Source organism: Eulemur rufifrons, chromosome 24 (assembly GCF_041146395.1).
Source record: "Eulemur rufifrons isolate Redbay chromosome 24, OSU_ERuf_1, whole genome shotgun sequence".
NCBI classification, from domain to species: domain Eukaryota; kingdom Metazoa; phylum Chordata; class Mammalia; order Primates; family Lemuridae; genus Eulemur; species Eulemur rufifrons.
The window spans coordinates 36487906-36514278 of record NC_091006.1 but is presented as its reverse complement, the minus strand read 5'-3'; the positions used below and the strand labels follow the sequence as shown (position 1 = coordinate 36514278).

Genomic DNA, 26373 nt, shown 5'->3' with positions numbered 1-26373 from the left:
CTTTCCCTGCAAATCCCCACCGTCATCAGCTATGATGACCACATAGAGAGCTCTGCACGCACACCTGGGCAATCTCTGCACACACACCTGGGCCATCTCTGCACGCACACCTGGGCCGTCTCTGCACGCACACCTGGGCAGTCTCTGTACGCACACCTGGGCAGTCTCTGCACACACACCTGGGCAATGCCTTCACTGAGCTACTACTATCTAGTGGTAACAAAATGATCAAAAAGAGAATCCCCTACCACCCTGCCCCAAAAAGGCCCCAAAACTAAGATGGCACAGTTTCCTTTCCTCCCCATACACTATTCTATGCTTTGTTTTAAGGAGGGAAACCATGTCCCTTAGGATTTATTATAATAACTTAGAGACTCACATAAGTCATTAAAATTTACAAGTAGCTCTTCCTCTCCCTGTCTTGACCCCTCAGGACAACCAAGAACTGAGCTGCTGTGATGTCGTCCCCTCACAGAGAGGAGAGGGGAGGACAGTGAAGTCACGGATCTAGTTAACAGCTCTTACTGGGCCTTTCCGGTAGGTCAGGACTTCAGAAGCCTCACATGTGCTTGAGTCATGCTAAAGGTGAATTCTAGCAATACAAAAAAAACACATCTTAATCAAATCACACTCTGTTATCTCTCATGGTATCTCTCACAGCTTTTTATAGCAAAACATTGGACAAGGAGGGCACACAATCTCACACATTTGATGGAAATGGACCCCAGGCATTCGGCTGACTGCTTCTGGGGTCCCTCGGTGACCCGCCTTCCCTGGGGTCCCAACTACACCCTAAAGCCCACCATGGATAAGGTTCAAACCCCGTGTCAAGCATAATCAAGTGGACGGCATTTGGTAAATGGCAAAGCCAAGAATAAAACATGACCTTGGATAGTTTCTTACTCTCATTAGGCTCTAGAGTTCCCTAATCTGTAAAATAGAGTATTACGTGTCCACCTCCTGGAATAGTTGGTATTAATAATAATAAATATATGCACAGTACTTAACAAAATGCCTAATATTGTAACAGATTACAATAAATGTAATCTCTTATATGCAAAGAATTAACGGGGGTAGATGATGATAAATTCATAAGCTGGGCCTCTAGAACTGGGGGGCTTCTTCTAGATTCGAGGTCCGGCAGTGTCTCAGGGTGGGAGTTCTTTACCTTGCGGTGTAACCGCCAGTCCCCCCGCTTTACCTGGGTATCACTCCTGGGTTCACAGCAGCTGCAATAGCTGACGAATTAACAAACAAGCAATCCAGATTAGCAGCTGCCAGGAAAAGATCCCTCTCTCTTAAGGAGGCAGAGGCTACCCAAGCCTGTAAGATTGATGTGTAAATGCATACAACCATGAGTAAACTGATGATGATAAATGACTGTCACAGGAACCAGAATAACTGAAATCCCATAATCAGTTCAACTCTCGCAGGATGGCCTACGCTCAAAGTTAAATGACCAAGTGACAGTGTGTCTGGTGAGCACTGAAGCCGTCACTCACCAGCGCTTAGAGGAGAGTCTCACAGCATCAGGCAACTACAGCCCGCTGCACCCAGTCCATGAAAGGGGAGATGTACCCATAGGACCCCAATCTTCCAAGTCTGCTGGAATACCCTGGCAATGCGGCCAAGATGCTTCAAACCTGTTATCTAACACTCCTCCCTTCCGAAGAGCTGAGAGGAGGACTGACAACGTTTAACTCTGTGGCTCGCCCCTTTCCTGACCTCCTTCCCCCACAAATTCAAACTGATATTTAATCCTCCAGGGGATCACCATCACACCTAGGAACCAAGCTGGCCCCCGTGCAGGTGACTTTGCTCCTGTCACGTGTTAGTCTTACAAAGAAGTGAGAAGACACACTCAAGGCTCCAAATTTCCAAGCTCTTGGAGGCATCTCAAAATGGCGCACAAGTACAGACACACAAACTCATGGTGTTCACGACACCGGCTACGCACTCTTTCCTCATTTTGGATTTTCCAGAAGAATCACTCAGGCATTCACCCCGCGATGTCCCAGTGCTCAGGGAGACATCTGATATACAGTAATACCATTATTGGTCTTCTTAAATTAAAAGTTTTCCAGAGGAAACGGGCAGACACATTCGCACACGCATCACCACACGGGACTGAACTGAGTGAGGCTCCCTCTCCACAGAAGCACATCGTACAGGGGCTTCTGGGACGTCTTGTCCTAGCTTTTGTCAACGTTACGGTCTCCAGGGTCCGTAACTTCTGCCAAGTGGCCAGAATCAAACCAGCGTCTCAGAACATTTGATTCTGGTCCAGCTTTTATTGAAATGAGCAAGGAAAAGAATGGAACAGACAGTGACTCAGCAATTCAGAATTCTAGCTATATTGAGACTTCCACATTAAATGTTCGTAATATTCTGCTTCTTATTTTCCTCGCAGCAGAAAAGCAGTTTTGTTTTCTGAATTGTGGTTCACTTCAACTAATGATAAGATGACTTAGTATTTCCTAAGCACACACTAAACCAGAGATATTACCAGGCCAAATTCTGCACTCTTAGTGCTAAAATGACCAAAGCTATTTCTAGACTCCTGAATTTCTAGACTCAAGAATTTCAGTAGAGAGAGTAAACGGTCACATGTTATTTTTACTACTGAATACGCTAACAAGAGGACATTACTCTGTGTTACCAAATAAGGATGTACAAGCAACAACCTCTTGGTGACCATTTCAGCTTCCAGCAATAATTTTCATTGTCAAGAAAACATAAGATGCCAGACTGTCAGCATCCTAATTATGGCTCTGAAGCGAGCAAGTGTCCGTCTTTCCCTACCAGTGTTTGGTTATTTAACTCACCCAGCGGCTGTGAGGTGAGCTCTGGTCATTCTAACAGTCACTTATGTGACCTGTGACCCACACAAACCACGTCATCCCTGGGGGTTCTTCTCTTGTAAAACAAGGAAGCCAGGCTGATCACAGGACGCTCACTTTCAGCTCTAAAATCCTGTGACATTACTGTCCGCTGGACACCAAGGTCGGGGGGATCAATATCCCATTTGTTCAGAAGAGCAGGGAAATTTAAACAACAAAACAAAAGAACTTCCCTACTTGAGACTTTCTGAAGATATTTTTCACGGGAACAGCTGCCTTACTTAAGTCTGCAGCCAAAACGCAGTCACGAAGTAAAATGGTGCTTGGTGATCGTAGCTAAATTCCCACATTTGAAACAATAAGCAGAGACTATAATCTGTTCCCAGCACGACCTGGCCCCTACTGACGGGCGACTACTGAGGACGCTGCCATAGTCTTCCTCTCCTCCTCAGGTTCATCGCCACACGCTTACGCTCACGTGTACACAATGTAGCAAAGAAGAAAAGTCATGCACCATCATGTAGCAGAGAAGAAAAATGCTCAACAGCTATTTAAGTGAAAGGCTGCTGACCTTCCCGTACAATGAGAGCAGAAGTATTATCAGGAACAAAGCCCTGGAGGGGAGGATGGACCTGGCATTTCCAGGAACATGAGGACCAGTAATAGTAAACAGGTGGAGCATAAAACCCAAAAAGGCAGGGCCAGGTTGGGAGAAACAATAGGCAACTTGAATTTATATTCTTTATGCCATCGGAATGCCCTGCAAGCTTCAAGCAGGAAGATCATTTTGCAGACACTGTGATAACGATCTCAGTATCATTCCCCGTTGCTCGGAGCAACACACCCCTGCCCCCCATGTGACTCCAAGCAAAAGCCCAAGACAGAAAGGATATGTAGGATTTAAAAAATCCATAATCTTTTATCTTGATTACATGCTAAGTTTATAGTATTTTGGATGCGTTGGGTTAAACAGTGTTAAAATTAATTTTGTCTATTACTTTTAATGTAGGATTTTAAATACAACACGTATTAACCACTTAATAAACAGAAATCTCTTTACGGTCCTTGTAACATGGTAATCAGTAATATTTAAAATACAGAATATAATCAAGAATGGCATCACAGAATCACGCCTAAGAGTGAGGGAGATGGTTTAGGTCTATGGTTACTTTAGACAAGTTATTTAATAATTAAGCTTTAGCTGCCTACTCTCTTACATGGGTTCTGTCGGGATCACATGAGATAACATACGTGTAAAGCACTTGGGACACGGCTTGGCTCCTCGCACATATGCAAAAATCCTAGCTATTATTCTCATTATGGAATCAGAAAGGCAGACTGTAGGGGAAGAGAAATAGGCTTTGTAGTCAGATCTGCGTTCAAATTCAGATTACGGCGTTTCGACGTAACACCAGGCAAGTTATTCATCCACTGAGCCTCAGCTTCCTTCCCTATCAGACATGGTTAATGCGATGACATGTTAGCGATGTAGCCCTATACTTGTCATTCAAACAGTCCTTGTCACCCTCCCCTCCCCAGAGATTCGAAAGTTAATCTCCCCTTCAGAATACTTGACAGAGGAAAAATAAAGGTCTTAAAGGCATAAATGCAGGTCTTAATATTTCTTAATTTTTTGGATAACATTTAATAGTAGTGACCAGTGTGAGTCAATGTAGACGGTAAAATAATGAACTCTACCATATAATTTTATAAATTAATATTAACTAAGTACATGTTTTTCCCCCCCAAATTGTCATCTGTGTAGGGGGTTATGCAACAGACATGCAGGGGTGGATAGGTGGGAGGAAGAAGAGAACAAAGACACAAAATCATTCTGTTGCCTGGTAATGTGGTTACAGAACCATTAAGTTTCTGCAGACTCAACGTTATTGCAGTTATAAGTAAGGCTATGATTGGAATCAGATATCTATTATATTATCTGCCAAAGATATTCAGCAGAGTCCAATTATATAATCTTTTACTCAATGGCCTCCAATATTAGACATTAAACGGACTATATTAATTGCTCAAGTTTCTTCACCTAGATTAAGGTCATTAAGCAAACAGTCACGCTTGCAACTATCGCAGAATCTAATAGGGAATATTAACTGGAAAACTAGCTGGAGACTTTAGAGGTTCACCTGCAGAACTTAGTGTGGTTAAAGCTAGGTGCTACTCAGGAGATTATGAGCATTACTCACGGTCCTTTTCAAAGGCTTAATATATTTTTATTTTTTTCTCTGGGAAAAGTAACAATTAAAAGTCCTCATCTAATATATATTTTTATTATTATTTTTTTGCTCGAGCTTCCAGATCAAAACAATCTTTGGCTGAATAACTTAAATGTTTGTATTTTATTTGTTTTGTTTTTAATGTTATCTTCCAATAGATACTGATGCAGATAGTTTATTTAATTAGAAATACAGAGGCAGTTACTGTAGCTACAAAGATTTGAAATTCCCTGTTCTGCATTGTCCGAGCAGAACGGTCATTTCAAGTGTTCGACTGTGAGCCTGACAGCGGCTGTGTATAGACAGCAGAAAAGGAAGGAACCGTCACTCTGGAAACAATGAACTGGATGCTTTAAGGGCTGAGACTTCCATATTACATTTTTGAATATAGCATCAAAGAAACGAAGCACCTTCCAAAGCACGGAAGGTAAAATTGAAACTGTTCAGCAATACCTCCCAAATTTCTAGACCATGACTGCAGTAGCCAGAGGGAAAATAAGATTTTCAGTTGCGTTCCTGTACCATCCCCGTACTGGGCGCTGATTTGGGCTCAGTGCAGCAGACATCTGCTGCTCTTCCCGGCTCAGCGTCTGCTTCTCCTGCAAACAGCTCACCGCTTTCCTCTGCAGAACTGCCCCCCTCCCCTGCCCCCACTGCAGTCTCAGGGGACCAACCCATCACTTGCCCCCTTTTGACCTGAAGGTGAGCACACAGCCCAGGCAGAGCCTATCACCGTCAATCTGCCGTCTGGACAGGCGGAAGGCTGAGCACACTGAGGACTGCGTCCGTGGTATCTTGCACCAACTGTCCATTAGTCAAGCTGTTTTGCTTTTCCCTTGACCTTTCTGGAAAGCTTTTCCCTTGACTCGAGGAACTACTCCACCTACTTAAAGGATATGCCTAGCTTCTCTATTATGGAATCTCAGCAGAGGCATTTCAGTCCTCTGCTGGAAGCCAGGTCCTGTCCCAGTGCGGAAGGAGAGCTGGGACCACTGACATCCTGCCTTCTTCAGGAAGCTGAACCCTGTTCCCTGTACCTCACCTACCAGCTAACTTGGAACGACGGCCAGAACCACAAAGCAACTACCTGCTCAAGAGATCATCAGGCTGCCTGGAACCTTCCCCAGCAGGCCCTACTTGCTGGATAAGATCTCCTCTGACGTTAACAGCTGCCCTAACCAAGCTCTGCTTCCAGCATGTTCTGGATAACCGTGGACTGCACCCTAAGGAACTTGCACGGAGCCAAAAAGCTTCCCACATTCCTCGCGTCCTCTCTGTTGCCCTCTTGTTCATGCCACTGTGATCCCAGCTCATCACCTGCAAGTCCCTCTGAGTTATACCAAGATGCAACACAGAGACATTCACCTGGATAATGTAAAACATGGTTACCTCCTTCAAAACTTCACCGTTTTTCATCATACAAAAGGGCTCACTTTTTAAAAGAATTATTCCCAAAATGATGAAGATGAGGAAACCTCACTTCTCATACGGGGATTTGCTTGTGGTCAGAGCACCGGTGAGCACGACAACTCAGACAACATCTGGGTGTGGATAAAGTCCACCCCAACTCTAGAGCTCTAACAGTGATAGACACATTCACTCATTCAACATTAAGCCTGACCTCGCTTCTCCCTCCGTTTCTCCTCTCCTGGGTCTGTCCCACCTCAACACAGTTTTTCCCATCAAGACCTTCCCCTACACTCATGGCCTTGTTAGATGCTAAACATCAAAGCACCTGCCCGGCCATTCTTCCTCGAAGTCACGTAACCCAACACAAGCCCAGCTGCCCGCCACCCGAAATCCCGGACTCAAGAGACAAGTGTTGGTGATAGGAAAATGGGTTTATTCGAGAGCTGGCACCTGAGCAGACGGCAGGCTGCCCTCTCCAAGACCATCTCAAATCCCTCAGCCTGGCTGAAAGGTTTCAAAGGGAAAGGAGTTCTGGGAATTCAGGTGCCGGAGCTACGTGTGGGCCAGCATAGCTTCCGATGGTCATCTTGAGTAGTGGCCGTCTGGCGTCAGCTAGACCGTAACAGAATTGAAGGTTAACTATTCAGTTAGTTGTTCAGCTCCTGGGAATTCTTGAACAAGCACACAATTAGGCACTGTAAAAGAAAGAGTTATTATTTAGCTTTAAGATGGAGTGACTTACTGTTTCAGTGATGCCTACCAAAGTTTTGAATACATCCTACATGTAATAGGCCACTATATCTCTGATATTAATCTTTTAAGCCATATACTTAGGCCTATCATGACTGAGAATAATAGATGTTATAGATGCACCTAACTTAGGTACTGAGGGTGGGGCAGGCATAAGGTACAGGTAAGTGTTACATTAGGAATGTTACTCTAATATGAAGAAGTGACATAAATAACATTCAGCCAAGTCCCTTCCATGTACTAAATGTTTACTAAATTTTCTATTTTAATACAAGGCATACAATAATTCTCAGAACTTTATAGTCTTGTCCCTATCCCGAAAGCCACTAATATATTTTCTTATTAAGACCTGTCATTAGCATTCACGGTAACTAATATTTTAAGTGCCTTTTTGGGAACTGATCTAAAAATAAACAAGTGTGAAACACATCAACAGCATTTCTTGTCTTAAACAGGAAAACAAGGAAAGGCTTAACACTTCCTGAACTCAGGCTGAGTCGCAGCAAGCTCCGAAAGATGTGCTACAAGTGCTAAGTGTTAGACACTGAAGAAAGCATTCCCGACATTCGGAAGAAAGGCTGTCCTTCTGCAGTATACAAGAAAATCTATGGCATGTCCCGAGTTGGGCTTCACAGATAGTGAGCACTCAATCTCCTTGGCAGCGAGCCTTGGATGTTAACCCAGAAAAATAATCATCTTGGGCAGGCTGAGCTGTTTGGAAATCATAATAAAGCATTTACTAATGCCAAATCATGCTTAAATGGAAACGGAAGTAAAACAATGAAAGACGAAAGCAACTCAATGACATCACCTTGGGAATGTCCCATAGAAGAATTAAATGGTACGTCCGCAATATAGATTTAAAAATTGTCACAGGAGCAGACTGCACTAGAAACGAGGGGTTTCAACTACCAGAAGCCTAGAGTCTCAGTGAGCCACAAGCATCGCTGACGTGCACGGCATCAAGCTCATCTCTGGAAGGTGCAGGAAGCAAGATGGTGAACTGTTCCCGTGGACTGGATTCTGATCAGCGCAAAAGCAGTAAAATCATAAGGATCCGCTTCAAACACACGCTGTACCAAAGAGCTCTGACTGTCACAGATGGGAAAAAGATGGGAATACCAGGCCAAGTCAGATACGAATTCCGGACTTCAGGAAGACACAGTCCAATTTATTATCAAGACCCACAAAGGGCAGAAGCCCAGACAGCCCTCTGAAGCATCACTCTGAGTAACTGCGAGAGGCCCTGGCGAGAGGGCAGAGGGAGGTGTATTCAGAGAGACCGCTGCCCTGCACAGGAAGGCCTCGGACAGGCACAAGAAGATTGAACAGAGCTCATGGGAAAGGCTGAAAACAGGCTCACGTGTTCGACAGTGACCACTAACAGATGCACAGATATCTGAGAACGGAGGAAAAGTGTTTTGAAAAATGTCAGAGACCACTCAAGTGTTTTATCCCTTCATGTAGAACACAAGGAATCAATGGGACGGGCCTGCTGCCTGGAACCTATGACACGATGTCAACAGACAACGAAATATTAATAAAAAGCAGAACATCTCGACTCCTACTTCTGCTGCTTTGCTTCCATGGTCTCTCCAGGATAATCATCTTAAGACTAGAAAGGCTGGAATGAACACTAGTTGGAGGAACTAAAGCAAAAGAGAAGGGAGGGGATTACTGAAGAAAGCAAAAAGAAAAGCCAGCACTCGGCTGCTTGAAATGAATTCATATCTTATAGAGAATATATGCACAAATTGTTTTAACTACAGAACTGTGAGAACTTGCAGAATTAGATGGTCACTAATCATAGAAAAACCTCCGTGAATGAGAGACAATCTACAATAGGAAGGTAAGAAAATTCAGTGGCCACTTGATATCCATGGAGGGTGGTTTCCAGGACCCCCTGCCCACTCCCCCCTCCTGCAAATACCACAATCCGCAGGTGCTCAAATCCCTTAGACAAAGGTGCAGCACTTGCACGTAACCCACACACATCTTCCCGTAAACCATCTCCAGATTGCTCACAATGCCTCATGCGATGCCTACACGTCTTTGTTCACGTGTATTCAGCACAGTCCTTGGCATGTGGCAAATTTAAGTTTTGTTTTTGGGAACCGTGTGATTTTTTTTTTTTTTCCCTGAACATTTTCCATCCACAGTTGGCTGACTCTATGGCTGCAGAACCCGCAGATGAAGAGGGCCGCCCGCACTCTCCCCATGCTCTACAGGGGAGAAGGGGGACCGTGTAGGTCCTAAACCTCGGTTTCATAAAAAGGGGCTAGTCAGCCGATGCTCCTTCAGAGTTCACAGAGGTACACAACGGGATCTACGGCTTCTAAAGGATTTACCGGGGAAAAAATCCGAAAGTAATTCAGAAGTTAAAAGAACATTTCCCATTCGCACTGAGAATTCAGTTAACACGGAGCAGAACTGGAACTTGATTGTTTTGAAAACAGTGTTCCTCGTACTCGTGACACAGTCTCAGATTCCAGACGGAAATGTTCCCTCGAAAACGGTCCTTTCCATTAGTCAAGTCTGAGCAACACAGTTACTGGCCCACGAGTCTGAGGTCGATGCCAGTCAAGAAAACAAGTGCAAACGACTGGCAGGATGGTTACAAGGACAGTGGCCACTGCTGGGGCCTCCCTCTCCTTTCTTTTTCAAATAAAACCCTTAGTGTTTGGATTTCAACAAGGCTTTTGGCCAGACCCTATTGTCGTATTACAAAATGAAGACATACGGTTCTATGATCACGCAGCCGTGTGGATTCACAGCCACGTAGCCGACACACAGACACACACAGACACACACACACACACACACACCCCCACGGAAGGGGTGTCTCCGGGAGCCGTCCTTCCGTCCCCGTCTGTGAGCCCTTCTGAGAGAGCCCACCCTGGGCCACCCTGGGTCACCACCTGTCCCCCCTCTCCTGGCCTAGCGCCCCAGGCTTAGGTGTCAGGGTCGACACGGGGCACTGAGCAGCCAGGCCAGTCGGGTCCCCGTCTGGGAACGCGGCCTGGTGGTCTGCAGACTCAGCACTGAACGGGGACCGTCACGGACGGTTGAGCCGGAGGGGGTTGTCACCGCACTCTAAAGTCACAGGCACGTCAGAGTTACGCAGCGGAGGACAGACGGACATATGGAGACAAAAGCAGGTCAATACTGGGCAGAGTGAGTGACCGCAAAGACCCAGTCCCACGAACGGGCCCCTCGGATAAACGCGTAGCTCAGTGAGGGCCCGGGAGCCAGACGGCCCGGGCTGCAACGACAGGGTGAGACACACGTGACGTGACCGACCCGCCAATGTGCAGATGACATAAAAACACCAGAATTCAAGATTCTGAGAGGCTGAATAAATTGACAGTCCTATATTAAGGCCTAATCAACCGTGCAAATACAATATGGGGGACATTGGCCTAACACTCTGCGTAGAACATAATTTTTGACTGCTTTTATTGCTTCTTAGCAAGAAAGAACTCGCTGAGAATGGAACGAGCTGTCTTCCTCCTCTGAGAAGTATCCAAGGAGGAACTGGATAATCAATTGCTAGCAGGCTGTGTCAAGTACGGGGCTGCATTAGATGACTTCTAAGTTCTTTCCCAACTCAGGAATTCCATGATTCCTTTCAAAAGGATTTTTTTTTTTTTGGAAAGATAATTATAAGGGTATCAAAGAGCCACTAATACAATGCCAGTGCAAGGAGCTAGTTTTCCTCATTTTGTACATGAAAAAGTATTACTGAATTCATTGCCCTGATGCCTGTAGGATAGTTAACCCCACTGACTTCAGTAGCAGTGTATTCACAGGAAGATATAACTCAATTATAGTTCTGAATGAGCTAGCCCTCAAAAAGTACTGCAAAAATATTAATAAACAATGGTGACAGTTATCCGAGTTATTACGACTTTCCTTTTTAGAACTATTTGCACATTTTAAAACATAAAAACAGGTAGATAGATGACTGGTTCCAAGACACTAGTCCTCATTTTATGAAAAGCAGCAGAAACATCCAAATCACATCATTTCCCTGCTGTATTATTCTCAGAATGAGTCAGTGGAGTTTGACTAGCACCTGCTTCTCACCTCCATCGTGACTTTGCAAGAGAGAAAACATAATGCGCCTTTGCATTCTAAAGTCCCAACCGTCAAGAACAGGCAGCCAAGAAAGTAAAGCCGACCTCCAGTTAGGGCTTTCGTGGGGCTGAGAGCACAGCACACGCAACAGAAACTGCTCGCAGCAAGAACAGCGGCTTCCTACTCTCCACAACCAGACGCTGCTCAGGGTCAGGGAAATGTGACTCTCATCTGCCTGCTGATGACAGGGAGTGTCATAACCTGGCCAGCAAACATCCAACGAGTCCACTGCAAAAGGCGAGACCACTAGGAAGCCCACCGAGGAGCACCGAGCACCCCAGCACCCCCCAACACCACACGATGGGTGTGGTCTGGGCTGGCTCGTCTGCCATCAGCAAGCGGGTAGCATTAAAGCACCCACAGGACCAGTCAGACCAGACGGGCTCAAAGACCTAAGAGTCATTTGCACAAAACAAAGGCCTGGCTGGCCTCCTTCCGTTCTTCTAAAAAAGAACACAGAAACCTCCACTAACCAGATTAAACCAGGACACAGGAATGACAGGTGCTGGGCTGCAAAGACGGAAAAGACCCAGTGCCGTGCCCGTGGTTAACGCACCAACACCTGCACAGGTGTGAGACTGCCGCCAGCCCTGCCCAATCCACAGGCAGAACGAGCACAATCGCTTCAGGAGCCTTCTGACGCCAGAAATAAAAATCACCCAGGGCAGAAAGAACCTCCCAATGCAGCGCCCGCCCCCCCAGATGCCACCGCCGCTCCCCAGCATCACGGTATCGGCGCCCGGCTCTGCTGGCACCTGCGGCCGCTGGCAAGCAAGCTGCCGTGGGCCTACACGGGAACAGAAGAAAACGCCACGAGACTTCAAAACCACGTCAGCGTTTTAAAAGCTCGGCTTCCAGAATTTGAGCAGCTTGATCTTATCCTCATCACTCGCCAGATGCAGATTCGAGAAACATTTGCCTAGCACCTACTTTACAGCAAGTGCTTTCATTTAATGTATCCACTCTGGGAAACGTCCCTGCAGCTTGGAGCGTCTCAAGAGCCAAAAGAACACAATGATGTTCTCATCAACTCTGATTACGGAGCAAAAAAAAAAAAAAGTCCTGGCGATAGAATCGTCAATCCAAAACAGATTAAATCAATGCAGTTCCTAGATGCCTAAAATTCATAGCCACGGGGAACAGGTAAGACACGGATAGTTATGTTTACTGAAGTTCAAAAAAATATTTAGAGAAAATAAATGGGGGGAAAGGAAAGGAGGGAAGTCTTGAAATCTGGATTTTAGGACAAGCACGATACTCTTTCTAAGAGGATAAAGAAATGTCTGCAGACGTCTGTCTTTTGGCACACGGGGACCTTCTCACTCTTTTCATTCCTTCATCCCAGTGTTTTCTATTTCAGTAAATGGCACCATCATTTTGGGCTTAGGGCCCAAAACTTTAGTCATTTCTGACTCCTCTCTTTCCTTCACACTCTGTATCCTCTCCACCAACAAATCTGTTAGCTCTGTCTTCCAGCTGTACCCTGACTCTGACCACTTCTCAACCTCCACTCACACGGAGCGGTCCAAGCCTTGATCATTCCTCCGTGTTTCACGCCTGCCCTAAAGATGGAGTCAGAATCTGTGCAGGTGACACACAGGGGCTGAAAGTTCCTCCGGAGACTGCAAAGTGCTCGGTCTCCTCACTAGCCAACAGGCAGATGATTAGCAGCAGGAATTAACATTTTGTCAAAGAAGAACAGAGAGGTTCGGTGACCTGCCCAAGGCCACACTGCTTTGCAGAACCAGAGCGCAGATATCCCTCCAGGACTAGAGGGAGCCCCAAGTGCCTCACTTCACTTTCTCTGAAGTCAGTTATTTGCAAGGCGTTAGCTTAAGACACACAAAGAGAAGGGACAGCAGTATATGAGTTATGGCCTCAAGTGCTGTGATGCCACGAAAGGAATGTCCCCTGCTTAAGTGACACCACCACAAACAGCCTGGCACCAACAGACGGAAAACACATCAAACATGGAACAATAAGGACATTGATTCCATTAGTTTGCTTCCATGAATTTTTTTTTTTCAAAGGACAGAGTTAGCTGGACACATGGAAAAATGTCTAACGCCTTACAAAGAAAACTATTAAGTTCAGACTGAAGGCCTTAATATCCAAGCTTAATTAAAATTAAAATATATAGGAGCGTGGTTCACCAACCCCAAGGGTAAACTCCACTGGGGAAGCCACTTAATAAGACCAAGGGAGAGTCAATCTGGCACCCGGGGAAATTAAGAGGGTTTTGGTTTTTTTTCCTCTTTTGCTAATTATATTCACTTGGAAGTCAACAAAAGGCCAACTCAGGTGATGATTCTTTTACTGAACTTTAAATAAGAAGACAGGAATTAGTAGCCATCTGGGGTTAAATGGAGCCAACAGTTCAGAACTTTCCCTCCTCTACTAAGTCAAATTCTGGCCTTCTAGAACTATTTCTATCTGTAAAGTACAAGTTACATTATCACCTAATAAAGGAAAGTCTAAATGCGGAAACATTTAGGATGGAGAACTATAAAATAAACACTCACACCCAGACTGGACACAATGCACTCAGTCTAAGGCATCGTGGTGTTTATTTTCTGATGCCCCGAGCCTCACGGGACAATCTGCACCTCCAGCATCCTGAAGCTGGAACCTAGCACCCACCCGAGTGGCCACAGAGAAACACAGATGGGCCCAATCCAGTCTCAAAAACAGGCTTCATCTCAGCAGCCAAGGAAGGTAGGCAAATTGGGACTTGGGTAACTTTTCGCACTGTGTACAGTAACCCGTAAAAGACTGTTTCACGTCACGGTGCGATAGATCAGCAGCTGCAGGTATAAAGAAAATATACCTCTTGGGGAAAAAAGTTTCCACAGAAGTTTCAAAGACTTTTACAAAGTCGTTACGCTATTTTTTTTCCAGCTGCAAATAACTAAAAGATGTGAGCTATAAATATAGGATGAGTAAAGGTATTGATTACTACAAGTAAGCAGGTTAGCAAAAAACTAGTCATGACGCTGCAGAAAAGCTCATATTCAACAAGCTCCCAGAGTAGGTATAGCACCAGCTAAAAATAAACTAAATGTGCATGCTTCATTTGACTGTATTGAATGTTCAATTCTGAACTCTAAAGAGTCTCTAAAACCTAATAATGGAGTATCATCACATGACCTTGCCCATTTCTGAGGGGGAAATGAAGAGAAGTATAATTAGATCAATTAGGTAGTTGGGTGATAGACAAAAAATTATCAAAAATATCCATATGCTCTTGTTTCTTGGCTGACAACCTATACAGCTTTCTATACGATCTATTCCCCATCCTCTCTGCAAGTAAGTAAATACAAGGATCTACATCTTTGTGTTTTTTTTTTAAACACTGCTGCACATTAGAATTCCCTGGGAGATAAAATATCAACGCCTGGTCCATATCCCCGTAGACCGGACTGATGGTCTGGGATGGGTCCAGGCATCAGTATTATTTAGAAGCCCCCGTTTGAGTCACTGTGCAGCCAGGGGTGAGCACTAAGGGACACCGTGTGGCCATAAAACCAACCGTATTTCACAAGCCGCCCACTCACCCATCCCCACCGGACACACTGTGTATCCAAGATGGCGGACTCATTCTTCAACACGCCATTTCTCTAACCTTTGCCAACAGTGAAAATAAAGGTAGCAAAGTTGATTATGGACACCTGAACACATTTATCAGAACCATTCTGGCATAGGAGGTAGACTGAACCCAGCTTAAGCTTCACATATAGAGCTGCATATCAAATTTGGGTAAAACTTATACAGAAAGACCTGTTTCATTTCTTTAGTCAGACACAGGACACAGCCTATGGGCTAGGCAAAAAAAAAAAAAAAAAAGTAGAGTGCGACAGACTAGAAGGTAACTGGCAAGAGTCAGTTAGTCGCAGCCACTGGGATGACAACGTAGCGGCACAGCGAGAGATGCAGAAGAAATGGTCACAGACAGCAGACACGCTCAGAACCAAAATCTCCTGCATGGGGCCACGAGTTTGCCGAGATGAGCTGGCCAAGAGCAACAGTGCGGACAGTCAAGGCAAACGCTATCTGGAGACCGTGGCAGGCCTGGTTCGGCACCCAAAGCGCTCACAAGTGCCGAGCCCCAGAGCCCAAGCGAGGGTCAGGGACAAGGGTCTTTCCGAGAGGGAGACGGCCACAAGCAAGGCAGGGCCCCCGGAGCTCTCTGAGCTGCTGTGACAGGCACTTGGGGTCAGGGACACGGGGACAGGGTGTTCAGGCCTTGTCTTCAGACTGCGAAGTCGGAGCTCCTGAAATGTCTCCTACACGGAAGATCTTGGGGACTAAATCTGTCTGCGGGTGAGGAGGGGACCAGGGGAAGGATGGTCTGCAGAAGCTGGAAGATTTCTTTTATAGCAAATTAGCTTTACCTTAGGAGCAGGGTCAGCACAGGGACCGAGGCAAATTACCGAAGCTTCACTGTTCTAGACTGGCGCCAGAACCAACCCTCTCTCCGATTCGCCCCGCATACCCACGTTCGCTTTGCTCCGGTCCCCAAAGCCAAGCTGGTACTCCAAACAGGTCTGGCCCCCTAAAGGGGCTTCCTGGCCTTCTCGGTAACATGTTCTGCCACAACTGTCACCTGGCTGATGTGACGCTGCTCAGCACAGCCCCAGATGGATCACGACCAATCGTCTCCTTCAAAGATGCTCACACGAAACCACGAACAGAGGCTCGGTTTAAAACAGACACCTCCCTTTGCCAAATCAATTACAAGTGTAACTAATCCACGGAGCCAAGTTCCATACAGGAGTCCCTTTGGCTCACCAAATGTGACAGTGACATTGTCCACAGCAGCAAACCACTCAAGTCTGTATCCATCTCACATTTCGTATTAATATATAAATCAAAACTAATAGGAAGACAGGGCAGGATGGTTTTTGCTTTTCAAATCTATTTAAAAAGAGATTAAATAAAAACCGGAAACAAAACAACAGGCTACAGAAGACGCCATGACGTACTTACATAAAATCCCTGAACTGCCCCAAGGGCCGGTCAAAAGCAGCATTGTCTAAGCACCAACGCAACTGTGAGGTTTTATACACACGCGACTGCCTTCTGCTGTCAGGGAGGAAGGTGAAGGTTCAGATCTTTACTTGAGAGAAGCGTATCTGCACATGTATTTTTAACAAGCTTACTTTGAGCCATGGACGTCTGTTACAAAATTTTGTATTCTGAAAAATTCTAGTAAATCCTAACGTGTAAGCACATGCTAGAGGTATAATCTACAACTGTGCTCCTAACCGGTGAGACAGGGCCAGTCCGAACCGAGATGTGTTGTAAATACAAAATAATCACCAGATTTAGAAAACTTACTACAAAAAATGTAAACTCATTTTAAATTTTTGTATCAATAAAATGTTGTAATCATGACATTTTGGATATACAGGGTAAAGAAAATATATATTTATAATATATATAATTTATTTTTATATTATTAAATTTACTATGACTTAATATTTGATTAATATTAAATAAGTATGGTATTAAAATTAATTTCACCTATTTCTTTTTGCATTTTAAATAAGGCTACTAGAATATTTCAAATGACACACGTATCTAGCATTTGTGGCTCACGCTTTGTTTCCCTTAGTGCTGATCTGAGATCTGAATGCCAACTTCATATGGTAAGTAGAGTCCACAGAAACGTTAGTTAAATTCTAGCTGGTCTAAATTCTGACCTTACGCCTAGCAGAAAAGACAAAGAAGAGCGATATCTTGGCTGTCATGTGAGGCTACTACAGGAAAGCTGAACCGTGGTAAGGAGGAGGCAGAGCCCACAACACGTCAGCAGATAAAAATGAACCAATCTTGCTGCAATAACAGTATCACCACTGTATACCTGGTCAAATCTCATTAACTGAAAATCTCATTTAAAAATATTTTGCTTTACGATATATAATTTTAAAAACTACAGAGATAAAAAATAATCGAAAAACTACCTGAAATGAAAGAATTCAGACTGATGGTCAACTTCAAAATCAGCAGTGCCCACCTTTTATACGCTAACAGTCACAAACAAGAACACAGAAATTTTATTTTGATTAAAAAATTGTAAGAACATTAAATTTTTTTAAAAGGATCCCATTCACAATGTCTTCACAAAATATAAATCATCTAGGAACAAATAATGAAAATGGACAGGACTTGAGAAAACTTTCCCCAGTATTAAAAAGAAAAATGCCAATAGAGACACTAAGCATCAATGGGTCACTATAAGAAAGATGTCAACTCTGTCAATGTAAATTTACAAACTTAATGCAATCCCGATAAATATACCAAAATATTTTTTAACTTGACTCAATTGTATTCATAAGTTCAGGTAAAAAAATACACATTAGAAAAAGACAGAAAAGTTTAGAGAAAAAAGCAAAAAAGCAGTGAGGACAGCTACGAGGATTTTTTTTTTTTTTTATTAAGTTGCAAAAAAGAAATTTGATACCAGAGGCTAAAAGAGACCAAAATAGAGAGAGGTGGGGGGAGAAGGGGAGGGAGAGACCGCCTCAAAAACAAACAAACAAAAAAAAACAACTCAAATATACATGTAAAGAATCATTTCAAATCAGTATGGAAAAAATGGATCATTAAATATTTGGTTATTATGTCAGGTAGAAAACTATTTGAGAAAAAAATGAGATCTGGATCTTATATCTCACAACAGAGTAAATCTCACAGGAATTACTGATATAACTGTTTAAAATGAAACTCAAAAGTAGTAGGGGACCCATTAAATGCTGAAATAAAAGAAAAGTACTAGAAGAAAAATTTAAGTGAAAAATGACTGCTATCTTGAAATGAAAAATGACATTAAAGCAGAAATTCTAAGAATAAAGCTTAAAGATTATACTTCATAAAAATTAACTTATATACATGCTGAAGTTCTACGAAGTCAAAAGATAAACTATAAACAGGGAAAAGAGTTAACATCTTTAAATCTAAGAAGCTCTTAAGATTCAATACAAAACAAACTTCTTAAAGGAACATGAGTAAACAATTCAAAAAAAAAAAAAAATCACTAAAATTACCAAACTCTGTTCAACCTAATAATGAAAGCAATGTAATCTTAAAGACTTATTTTTTGCATTGTATATTCACAAGGATAAAAAAGAACATCATACAATGCTGAAAAGAGATAAACAGGCACTCCTGTTCATTTTCAGTGGGATCATAAACCAGTATCATCTTCCCAGCCATTCTGAAATACATATCAAAAGTAATAAAAGATACATATTCAACCCAGAAATCCTATTTCTAGGGGTTTCTCACAAAAATCATCACAAAGTTGTACAAAGATGCATGTTCAGAATTGTTCATTTGAAGAAGAAAACTGAAATGACATAAATGCTGACACAGGGGATTCCTCAGTAAATTATTCTAGACTAACATAAAAATGCCGTCATAAAATTCACACAATCAACCTGTGCATTCCACAAATAATTATTGACCCCTACCAAGTGCCAAGGACTGTTCTAGACGTTGAGGAACTAAGTAGCAACAGTAGACAAAAATCATATCCTCCCCAGAATTTATACTCATCTATGTTGGACGGGCACGGCTGTCCCTGAAACGCTGAGCGGGGAGAAAAGAGTAGAAATAATGGAGAGTATGACCTCATTTTTCTTAATAAATAAATATATCTCTCCTCTTCTGAAAAATAGCGGGGAAGTATATACACTAAAAGCTTAACATTTCATATATATAAATTTATGTAAAATTTATATAAAATATATAACATATTATAATACAATCACAATGGGATTATACTTGGATGGCGTATTTGTGGTGAATTTTACCATCTCCTTGAAACCTTTCTGCAGCGTGAGTTTTCCCAATGAGCAGGCAGTGCTTCCACCCTCAAGAGAACCAAGTTAAGCTCTTCCATTAAACACAAAGCGCAACAGAGTTACCATTTATTTAACAACTAGGAAGTGGCGGCCACGTGGCAGGAAAACCACTAGATGCGGAGGGTGCAGCAGTGAGCAAAGCACACAAAACGCTGCCTTTGTGGGGCTCGGGTTTTAGTAAGAGGGTACCGAGTACATCTGGGTTTAGCTCAGAGCATTCTGCAGATTGGATCATGAGGCATTCTCAACTCTAGGTCAGAGATCCATTTATTCATTCAACCCGAAGTCCTACTATGTGCCGGGTAACGTCCTAGGGGGAGCAGCACATCAGGGAGCAAAACAGACAAAAATCCCAGCCTTTCAGGGAGCTCACTAGCCAGACGCTGAGATCTTTGAAAGGTTGGGCTCCAGAAAGGCGTGAAGGAGGAAGGAGAAAGCGGTGGCCCTCACGGCACTTCCGTTCTAACAAGACCAGGAGACCAGACCCCTGCACAGCAAACATTTCACCAAAAAAAAAAAAAAAAAAAAATCAATGCAAACTATAGCTGTAATGTAGGCAACGGGCTTCAATTTTCACTGTTTTTGACATAAAATGAGAAAAGTGAATTGTGTATTACAGATGAGAAAACCTAAAATAGCTCTAATGCACTTAATATCTCCAGAATTCCACTGAGTAAAATGACACACGTTTTGACCTTTGCAAATACTGATTACACGAGGCATCACTACACTCGCACCTTCTCACACGGGGCCACTTCAGTCACAAACCTTGGATGCATTCACCTACTTGCTTCAGGGTCTCCTTCATTCACTGCATCCTTTCTGTCCCGTCACCCACTTAGCTGGCACACAACAAGTGCATAATGCATGCTTATTAAAGGAACAAAGAACTTAAGTCATCTTTTACCGGGACAATTGAAATAGCCTCCTAAGAGTTTTCCTTTAACACTGCTTACAGAAATTACTTTTGTTTTCCTTTTGTTATCTTTTAAATAAATGAAACACAGTATTCTTTGTAGTTACATTTTAGAGTTGCCACTTACGAAAATCTCTAAAACAACTTCTAAACACAAACACTTACTTAGCCCATGTTTTCCAAAACGAAATGCATGTTCTTACACTTTAGCATTACTACCTTCAGCAGAAGAAAATGCAAACCACTGGATAGGTACGTGGTTTTTGTGTACATTTCTTTACTTTGAATAATTTAATGCTTATTTTGTAAAGCGTGACCTCTAGAACAGTTTTATTCAAACAAGAGTCTTTGGCCATCTGATTACCTGAGTGTGACCGAGCCTGTTACCTACCCGGTAACCATTCTCCCCTCTTCCTTAAGAACACAACACTGAGCATCTCGCCCCACTGGAAAATTCCATTTCCCAGCTTCCCTTGCAGCTGGGAGCCAATGCAAAATACACATCCGTTTTTGTGTGGTGCTTTCTACAAAACCTGTTTGTCTCTCGCCCTTACATTTCTCCCTGCCTAGAACTCCTACATGATGGCTGGCACCCAAGCAGCCATGTTGTGACATTATGGATGTCATACACTCAGGGTGGTGAAGCAGAGAGGCACAAGGAACCAACACCCCTTGTGAGTGTGTGTGTGCAGCAGGCACAGCTGACCCTGACCTCCCTGCACACTAGTTGGACACGAGTGACAACTGTATTGTGTGCAAGCCTCCATTATTTCCGTCCCAGTTTCTAGATCATTAATGCTGTGTTCACACACCCATTTGATTTAGCCGAGATAGGAGTGGAGAGGCCTAAACTTCTTAGCCTTCTGGTCTACCTACTCTTGCTTTCTGGCAAATTTATCCAACGATCAAGGTTTCAACTGTTACCTCTGAACTCAAGATTCCCAAGTTTAATTTTTCCCACATCTGACCTCAAAATTTCTGTGTACCTTTAAAACAAGTCCAACTGGATGTCCCACAGTCACTTCCAAATTAGAATACCTTCTCTTACGGTATTGACCCTCCTTTTCAATTAGCTTTTAATAGATTTTCTCAGTCAGTCAGTTTCAGTATGATGCAGGAGAGCTCGTCAAAATCTTTTACCAGCTCCAGAATATCCTAGAGGGGGGAGGACTCATTAAGAATGCAGATTCCCAGGGTACTACAGATTTATTTGGCAGAATCTTCATGAGCCAGCACAGGAAACTGCATTTTAATGAGATACTTAGTATCTCATTAAAATTAGAATTTTAAATTACTGCTTCAGAATTGTTTTTTAAAAAGATCTCTCTCTCTCCCACTCTATATTCACTATATAGCTAAACCCTGTAACATCCTCCTATTCTTCCCCTCACCATTCCTTTAACACTCCAGACTCCCTCCTGCCTCAGGGCCTTTGCTCTGGGTACCCTCTGCCTGCGTCAGCCTCGCCCCAATTCTCCACCAGGCTGGCTCCACACCTCCTTCCTGCCAGCATTTCCATGAGGGCTAGCCTGACCACCTTACTTAAAACTGCAACCCATCCACCACCCTTACACATCTTATTTTCCCCCTAGCACTTACCACACAACAGATTCTATTATTTGCTTATTTTTTGGTGTGTGTTTTGTCTCCTGCCTCACCGGTATGGAAATATCTCCAGGGCAGGGTTTTATCTATTCTGCTCATCTATTCTGCTCGCTGAGGTATCCCAAGTGCCTGGAACAGTACTTGTAGGTCTGTTGAGTGAGTTAATGATTTAGTGAGAAATCCCTGATCCCTCCCCCTCCCCGTTCTCACTATTCCACTTCAATACTAGTCTTGACCCTATAATGATTTTCCCTCCAAACCATCCAACACACTCCCAGACTTAGCTAAGATACTACTTTTGGGATGTCACTTCCTTATAGTGATATGGCTACCAGGTGGCCCTGTCAGATATTAAATATCGGTGTTATGCTTAAATGATAGATTAGATGAACTCTAAGATCCTTTTCAAATATTCAATTCTGTATCCAAATGACTCATCTTGGCATTCTAAATGCTCTGTGATCTAGCAGTGCACTACCTATCCAAACTCACATCCTACTGCTTCCAAGTTGTCCTCTGCTCCTGGCCAACGTCCTTAAGAACTGTGAAATAAGCCATGTTCACTCTCACTGTTTTTTCATGTCATTACTCTCTACCTCCAACACCCTCCCGACTACTGCAATAGATGGCAATACCCTTCAGACACTTGCTGCTCAGACTGTGCCCCACAGGCCAGCCTCACCCAGCATTACCTGTGAGCTCATCAAAACTGTAACAACTCCAGCCCTAGCCCAGATCTCTGCAACTACCCCAGGTCTCTGCAATCAGAATCTGCAATCAACAAGACCCCCAGGTGACTCCTACGCACCTTAAAATTTGAGAAGCACCGTGTGAGGACTCACCTCAAATCACACCTCAATGAAGTACTCCCTTGGCAGGTCTCGTGCTCAGAAATAAGCATGCACCAAACTCCCAATCTTCCACCGGACCTGCGTCCCCCATCGCAAGCACGATGCTCAATGAACAACATTACGCCTTACGCGATTTATTCCCTACTTAAGTCCTTGCTCAATTTGCTGGTAAACAGCTTGCAGGCAGGACAGCTGTGTACCAGGCCAATCTCAATGTAGGGAGCAGAAACCCATTCAAATCGTTTCAAGGGGGCACGGAGTGGGGAATGCAGCTTGTTTTAATGGTACCTGGAAATGGGACTAGAAAATTCAGGTAGGGAGGGAGGGCTTCAAGATCTGGCCACGTCTCTCTGCATCTGTGTCTGCCCATCCATTTCATGCTCTTTCCTATCTCTATTCACTCTTAATTTCCGCTGCCTTTTATCAGCACCACTCACCTCCCAGCCTACTCACCTCTGCCCCTTTCTGCTTTGATTTTCCCCCTAAGTCTCTAACTCTAATGGCTCCCGAGAGAGATATGATCAGCGCTGACAATCCTTTTGAGCCAAACCACAAGGCTGCAAGTGTCTGAGTCACCTACGAATTGGCTGCCCCTGGGTCAGGAGTCTACGCTGGTCCAATCAGCTGGGGCCAGGGGGGCTGCAGCTCAGAACAAGGCCCCTTGGGCAGCAGGAGCTCTCAAAGGAGAATGTGCCTTAGGAAAGGAGGTGTGGGCGGAGCAGGCCGTGAGCGGGCGGAGCAGGCCGTGAGCCACAACACCAGCCCACGGAGTCATTATTTTGTCTTCACCACAGTCCTGAGCAAAACGCTGAACATGTAATAAACTGAAATCCACCAGTACCGGAGAGAAGGGTCATTCACCCAGCACCGCTGCGGACTGGACACTGTGCTGGAAGCAAAGAGAATGCAAAGACTAAGTAAGAAGCAATCCTTGTTTTTCCAGAGCTCTTAATTGAAATGTGTCACTGAACTAGTTCCTCAACCTTGGGCAAGTCACTAAACCATCTGGGCCCGAGTTTCCTCAAGTATCAGAGGGTCCTCCACCTTCACCAACCTCCGGGAGTGTTGCAAGGTTTCGTAAGGTCATCTTCCCGAAAGTGCTTGAACAATCCATATGCCAACCAAGGCTGCTAACAGCATCCTCTCACATGCCACAGGTTTTGAATTGCTTTCAGCTTTTCTCTCTTGTCCCTATCTCCCACAATGTATGACTCACCGACGCTATTACTTAAAAGCACAATACCAACTATTACCATTATATTTTCATTACCCCTACAGCTCCAATGGCGATTAGCAACATTCATTCATCTCACTCAGAAGTGCAAAAACCAATATATTTTTACTACATGTATTTTTATAATATCACCTATTCAACGGTGCATCTAAAACAGCAATGTCCTACATAAATATCTTTTGGTATATTATCAATAAGTATGTGCTAAATTCCCACGTAGCACCCGGCTCAGCTTTGACTCTTGTGTGGCCTTCTCCCCAGAGCAGTTTCATTTTAATATTTTCTGAGCACTGGAATCAGAAAATTCTAGATATTAGAGCCCACGGATCCTGTTTTTACATGGGGGTTCCGTAAAAATAAAATGTCCTGTCTCAACCCCTGGGATCCTGACTTCTGTATCTTTTTTTCCTAAAACCACTCGACCACCTGCCTCACATTCCCGGGTGGGGGCAGGGCGGAAGGGTAGGAATCAGTCGTGACGGCGAGATCCTCAGAAACGCATCATTCCACCCTTCGCAGGATTCAAGCACAGGTTTACGGGAAAGAAACAAAAGACACCAAAATTCGAGCCATGTACAGTTTTTGCGTCTCCCCGAGCAAAATCGAGGACTATTTACTGAGCGCTCGCCACGTGCCAAGCAGGACGCTGAGGGGTCCCGGGCGGGGTGAGGAGCGTCCCGGCCTCCAGGCGCTCCCGTGCGACGCACCCGGGCATCTGTTGCTAGGTGCTGACAGGTGCGGCCACGCAACAGCTGGCCCAGGTGCAGCAAAGCAAACCGCCTCCACCTGGCGAAGAAGTCAGCTCAGCGGGCCAAGGCGCGAGCTTCCGGCAAAAGGAAAAACAAAACGAAACCTCCGGCGCGAGCCAGCCGGGCGCGACCGCGCTGCGGGGGGCAGAACCGCAGGGCTGGCCTGCGGGGGGCCCGCTGTCACCCACACGCAATTAAGGCTCTGGGCACCCTGAGCAGCCGGGGACTAGGGATCCGAGGGTCCCGCAGCCCGGGAAGGCGAAGGCGCCGTTCCGGGACGGCGATGCGGCGGCTGGCGAGGGTGGGCGCCAGGGCCGGGGCGGCGGGCGCGGATCTGCGCGCCAGGCCGGCATGCGGAGTGGAACCCGGGCGGTTCGCGCGCTGCCCGGGTCGGGGGCGGGCAGGGCGACCGAGACCGGGCGGTCACGCCGCGGTGCAAAGCCAGCCCCGGGCGCCCGCCGAGGACGCCAGCACGAGGGCTCCAGAGCCCGGGAAGGAAGGGTCTGCGAGCGCCCCGGAGGCAGCGCCGCGAGAGGGTCTGCGGGGGGCCGGGCGCGACACCCAGACTAGCAGGGGGGAGACGAAGGACGGGGTCTCCTCCCGGATGAATAAACACCAGCCCCCTACCCGGCCACGGGCTGGCTCCGAGCCGCCCCCGCGCGCCCCGCGTCCTCACCCTCCGCGCGCGAGCGGATCTCCGACACGGTCCTCCGCATGGGCGACATCGCGGCGGCGGCCGCAGGTGGGTCCTCAGCCCTGGCTGCACCTGTCACCGTGCGGCACGGGCGGCAGAGCTGGCTGCGCGGAGCAGAGCGATCGGCGGCGGCCCGGCCCCCGCACGCCGCGGCGGGGGGAGGAGGAGGAGGAGGAAGGGCAGCGGCGTCCGCAGGGCCGGATAAGCTCTCCCGGCGGCCGCGCAGGGGGCGGCTCGGCGCGGGGCGGAGCGCGGGCGCCGGCGCGGGGGAGGGTTCTGGGGCGCGCGCTCCGGGGGCGGCTCGCGAGGGGCGGGGACACCCGGAGCCTGCTCGGCCCGCCCCACTGCGGACCGTACCACTGCTCGGGGGGATCCGCCATCAGCCTCTGCGTGCCGGGTCCCTCTTACGGCGTCCGCTACTCCCCCAAGGCTTGGCCCGGGAGGAAAAGGCGGTCTGGTTTCTGCTTCCCCACGTGTCCCCTGCGGCCACCCTCCGGCCACCCTCTGGCTTTTAATAGCAATGGACCCGCCCGTCGTCTGGAAAGGGGTGTTGGGTCTGGGCGGGTAGGCGACGGCGACAGGGTCTGGGGCGCCCGGACCTAAGTCCCAGTTGGAGCAGGGACAGGACGGCGCGTTCGCCCTCTGGGTGGAAGTCCAGCCTCCGCACGCCCAGCTGGACTCGTAGCCCGAGCGGCACCGGCCCCCTCGCCCCGCCGACCGGCAACAGGCTGCGAGGCCGGGAGGCTCCGGGCGCCGCGTCCCCCCAGTCGCCGGGCCCAGGTGCGTGCGGGCGCCTGCGAGCGGGCCCCGCGCCTGGCTCCAGCTCATGCTGCGGCCTGGCAAGGTTCTGAAACTGACGTGTAATCAACTAACTGTAATCCACCAACCCAGGTGGTTCGCAAAGCACTTCTGTTATTTTGGATTTTTGCTGCGGAAAGTTGGTTGCAGTAGTTTTATCTGAAAAGGGGAAGAGGGGTCTTAGTATAAAATCCATAACTATATTAAATTTTAATTTGTCCCCTATCCTAGAGACCATCATAACAAAATGTAAACCTAGATTTATGCTAACAAGTTGTCCAAACAAGTACGGT

General features: G+C 45.8%; 1 protein-coding gene across 2 annotated transcripts in view; it reads right to left on the bottom strand.

Annotated features, from left to right (window-relative positions):
* ATP8A1 (ATPase phospholipid transporting 8A1) overlaps window positions 1–25419 on the bottom strand; it is a 190259-nt gene extending 164840 nt beyond the window's left edge. For both annotated transcript variants that reach the window (XM_069458057.1, XM_069458058.1), the window contains exon 1: window positions 25265–25419. In XM_069458057.1, coding sequence (XP_069314158.1) covers window positions 25265–25313 — 49 coding nt within the window. In that variant the 5' untranslated portion in view covers window positions 25314–25419. The remainder of the gene's footprint in view (window positions 1–25264) is intronic.
* Between the last annotated feature and the right edge of the window lie 954 nt (window positions 25420–26373).